This window comes from Plasmopara halstedii (assembly GCF_900000015.1).
Source record: "Plasmopara halstedii genome assembly, contig: Scaffold_2061, whole genome shotgun sequence".
Taxonomy (NCBI): Eukaryota; Oomycota; class Peronosporomycetes; order Peronosporales; family Peronosporaceae; genus Plasmopara; species Plasmopara halstedii.
In genome coordinates, this window is record NW_020188969.1 from 104,933 (window position 1) to 109,446 (window position 4,514).

Below are 4,514 nucleotides of genomic sequence, written 5' to 3' on the forward strand. Positions count from 1 at the left end.
CTGCAGTTGAACATTCAAAACAAATAAAACGTAACTTGAGCAGTTTTCAGGATAAAAAAATCGTACAAGAAAAAATCAAGAAAAATGCAAGAGGACAAATATTCCGGCGGAAGGAAACATTGTATCTTAGTCATGGCCGAGTAAGTATAATCTGCTACTTGACAATGTAAGCAGATGCATGCAGAATAATGTTTGGAACTTTAATTTGTAGCAATACGAAAACTTTTGATGACTAAGCCTGCAAAATTTGTTTTTATCAGATCAGAAGTTATTATTATATCATTTGCAATATTATTTTCAGAAGATTATTCCGACACAACATCAAAGCTACCGTGTCGCTCTTGTACAAGCCAGACATCATCAATGATTTTTCCATATAGCCCACGTGCAGCTGGGTTCTCTGGGTCAGCTTCAACCTGCTGCCAGTTTAAATGCGTGGCATTCACAACTTCCATGCGCGAGTAACCAAAGATGTTATTTCGAAAGGCATCCCAGGTCTCTGTCGGTCGTTCAAAAGATTTGCGCATGATCGTCGTAAGGTACTGACCCGATGCTCCTGAAAGAATGTGCGTCGTAGCACGCATATTGCGCGTCCGCTTCCACGTCTTTGACTTGTACACGTCAAATGCTCGCTCATAATTGTGCTGGTGGCCACATAGATAAAGATCAACGCCATACTTATGAAACTTGTCTTCGAGTCTGTTACGAAGCATTGCCGCCTTCTCGCCGCAATTAGTGCTATCAGACGTGCAATACATCGGACGATGTCCAATGACAATAAGCCACGGAGTCTGCTCCCGGTTTGCATTAGCCTTGGCAAGATCTTGCTCTATCCACGCTTCCTGACGTGCAATCACGTCACCGTCGACCTCAAACGTCTTTTTGAAATAAATTTCTGTTGAGATGACAGTAAAGTGCACAAGTCCCACGTCGTAAGAGTAAAACCAATTGTTAGGCACCTTTTGGGGCTCGACGTTTTTTGAATGGCCACCGACATGCACTGTTTCGACCCCTTCGTATTTGTTACTTGGCATGAGTCGAAAGCGTTCAGAGTAGTGGCTAAAGGTGTTGTGATGCTCATGATTTCCAGGACAAACCATGAAAGGTACACTGGCAGCCATTGGTTCAATCTGCTGCATGAAGATATCTCCTACGTGGCCGTCGATCAGATCCAGATCGTACGCATAATCTCCGACAGACACCACGCCATCCACGCTGCCTTCTGCGACTTCAGATTGCATCATCGGTAATGTAGCTGCGTTTTGGTAACCGATGTCCCCAGTTACGAGAAATCGCATCGGCTTGGGCTGGTCTCCAACGATCGACCGGGCGGGTGCCGTTTTAGTCACAAACGGAATCGACCAGGACGAGTAGTGCGTATTTCCTACGACGTAAGTGTATCTAGTATCAGGCTTTAAGCCTTCAAGTCTTACAACATGCATCCAGCGCTTGGACTGAGCTTTACCATCATCCTCAAACAGCGTCGTGTTTGCATAAGCCATCACAGGTGTCGTCTTGATGATGTCGATGTCAATATGAGCATGATACCCTTCCACTAGCCTCAACTGAGCGACTCCCTTTGCACAAAACTGCTTGGTCATCCACTGCACGGAAAAACTGTCTGGTGTGTGTCCATACGCCGTGTGGACATGTTTTGGACGGCAATGCTCTGCTTCATCTCCTCGGTACGGGATGTTGACACCAAGTCGGTGAATTGCCGACCAGCCGTGGAGAATTGAGCCGACAGTGAACTCGTAAGACGACTCGTTTGAATCGAGATCGATCCAAGCAGAGTGCGAACTAAACGTGGCTTCGCTTGTAGCATTTGAGGTTGCAACCTTCCTCATGAAAGGCTCCTTTGAAGCGAGCATTGTAAAGTTTGCACCAAGTCGACGGTAGCGAACTTCAACATCATTGACCACGTCATGGCATGAACGCCACGGATTCGCGAGTGCTGGGCTGGCATCGTCAGCCTTTTGAAGATTTACTTGAGGAATATACGTACGTCGTGTTGACCATTGTACAAAGGCTTGAGATCCAACGATTGTTGAGTAAATGTCATATGGCACACAATTTTCCACCTCACGTTTTTCGAAATCGTGGGCGTCATCAGGTTCTTGCTCATTAAAAATTTCAATCGAGCTTAATGAAGTCTCGAACGAAGTCTCGAATGAAGTCAAAGAGATGGTTATCCCTACTAGCAGTAGCAGAGCTAGCAGTAACGTTATCTTTGAGACGACGCAGGATTCGACACTCTTGTCAAATGTGGGAATTGAGGGCTCAGGACAAGGTTCTACCGTGATGGATAGATACGCAGTGGTCGGTTGTTCCTTCTTGACAAAAGCCTCTTTGCTTTTCTGTGTGTGGGCTGGCATGTTTGAAAATGAAGTGGTATGGCTCAAGTGTCAAGCAAAATAGCACTGCAAAGGTAGAGCAATAGCATAACGCATATATATGAGAAATGTTGCCCAGCTTAACGGAAAAGTAAAATTTTGCTGCCGGTGAAGTCCAAGATGTCAGCCGGCGATCGGGCGTTTAATTTATACTTGATATATGCTCGATGGAACGGACGCAGTTGGGAAAGGAGAGCTCGAAGTGAGGCCTCTTCCATCGCACTGAAGTATTTACTTTTTTCGTGTTATTTTCAATGATTTTGGAATACTAAATTTTCTTTCACAGCAGCTGCAGAGAAAACTCAAAATTGCCTTTTAGGTTCTGAAACAACGAGGTCAGTTCCATTTTTTAAGCAGACAATCACCTGATACTATAAATTTTTTTTAAAGAAATGCCAGACAGCCGACGAAGCAGTCTCGTCGTTGTCTGTCATTCCATTGTGCATCAGCTCATCCCAAGTCGCATTACACAGTCGTATTTTTATGTAAATATTTACATTGATTTGTTTCTGCCTATCTGTCCGTCGATAGTATGGCAATGTTCGGTGTTTGAGAATAAAACGACATATTCTATAACATCTCTGTACTATGGTGGGAATATTATACATGTTTTTGCTATTCGTATACTTGCTGTGCTGTCTTTGATGAGGTCATGCATTTCACATGGAGGTGTAACGCTTCACAAAAACCATGCGATGTAAGTCTACTAATTTATACCTTACAGTACTGAAACTTAAACATTAATAACTGCACAAGCGCGTAAGGTCGCACGAATCCTAGACGGTAAAGGCAGATCAAAGCAGTAAGAACAGGGTAGAACAGATGTTGCTGCAGACATTAAAGTGTGAGTCAAAAAAATATTTGGATCCTTATTGATAGGCTCTACAGTACGAGTAAATCTTTCAATATAATATGAGCTCTAAGCTAAAACTTTAGACGAACTATACATTCAAAAGCTAAGAAAACCATTGTCTTTGCCGCTTCTCGATGATGAGCATATGAATTTGAACGAACTCACCTCATGCAGTCTTACTTCAAATACTAAGTCTCGAGATATCATTGTCAACGTCACTTGACACTTTGGCTATATCAATCAATTATCGACGAGAGTAGACGTAAAGATGCGCTTGAACATTCGAGGTAAATCCGACGTGTCAAGGCATACATGACCTCGGCCAGGTGGCAATTCGTAACGAATTCGCTCGGCTTCATCTGCAAACGATGCAATGAAAAGAGCATGAGCCTGGACGGTAGGATCAGCAACGAGTTTACGACCGAGATCTCTAGGTTCAATACCATATCGCTCGAGATTGGCATCACTCACAACAAACATGAAGCGATCTTTTCCTGATAGCGCAGCTACGCGCTCAATCCCTCGTTCCACGGCCTCTACTGTGTTATCTCCACTACGACAGTACTGTGTATGGGCTACCATCTTTTGAAGCACACGAAGTCGTTCCTTACGGTCTTTTGGTGGCGCTCCAAACTCCACGAAAGAAATTTCAGGCGAATTTCCACTATGTCCCGATATGCAATAATCCAGCTCGTGTTCAAATCCTGCAAAGCTTTCCATAATCATTAAAGAAGTTTCGAGCATCCGTTCCAATCGGGAGTCCTGTGGATTAAACCGATACATACTACCACTCACATCCATAACAAAAACTACCCGTTTCAAATCATTTTCTCGGTGATCTCCAGGTAGGGCTTCGCAAGGAATGTCGCCAACGCCTCGACGTTTAAACACGAGACGATCGCCTGCTACACCATCAACAAGTTTGCCATCGTCCAGCTCACCGCTGGACTGGTGACGTAACCAGTTTCGCTCTTGAGCCACTGCTTTGAGATTTGCTAGCACCGCACGCAGTTGAGAACATTCTCGTTCAACGCGACTGTAATACGTTTGGTAGGCTTGCCACTCGTGCCTACTCATGTCGATCTCGCGTAATTTATCAGCCAAAGTCTCCTGTGCCATCTCGTGAGCACGAGCACGTGCTTGAGCAGTCACTTCGTTCTTTTTTTCTTGAGAAACCTGGTGCACTGGGTGGCCCTTATTCAGTCGATACGGACCCCCTCGTCCTCCCAGTCCAGCCGTGTCAGACCCGCCACTTCTCGTATAACTTC

The 4,514-nt window shown here is 44.7% G+C and overlaps 2 protein-coding genes across 2 annotated transcripts in view; both read right to left on the reverse strand.

Moving 5' to 3' along the window:
* Positions 1-305: 305 nt before the first annotated feature.
* PHALS_02549 (iron zinc purple acid phosphatase-like) lies at positions 306-2,375 on the reverse strand (the record flags this gene model as incomplete). The annotated part of the gene is made up of 1 exon (XM_024716949.1): positions 306-2,375. The coding sequence occupies one exon, from the start codon at positions 2,373-2,375 to the stop codon at positions 306-308; it is 2,070 nt and encodes a 689-aa protein (XP_024582496.1).
* Positions 2,376-3,486: 1,111 nt separating this feature from the next.
* Positions 3,487-4,514, reverse strand: part of PHALS_02550 (conserved hypothetical protein) — a gene marked incomplete at both ends in the record, with an annotated part of 1,407 nt that continues 379 nt past the window's right edge. The window contains one exon of the mRNA XM_024716950.1: positions 3,487-4,514. This exon is cut by the window's right edge and continues 379 nt beyond it. Within this exon, the coding sequence (XP_024582497.1) occupies positions 3,487-4,514 (1,028 nt within the window).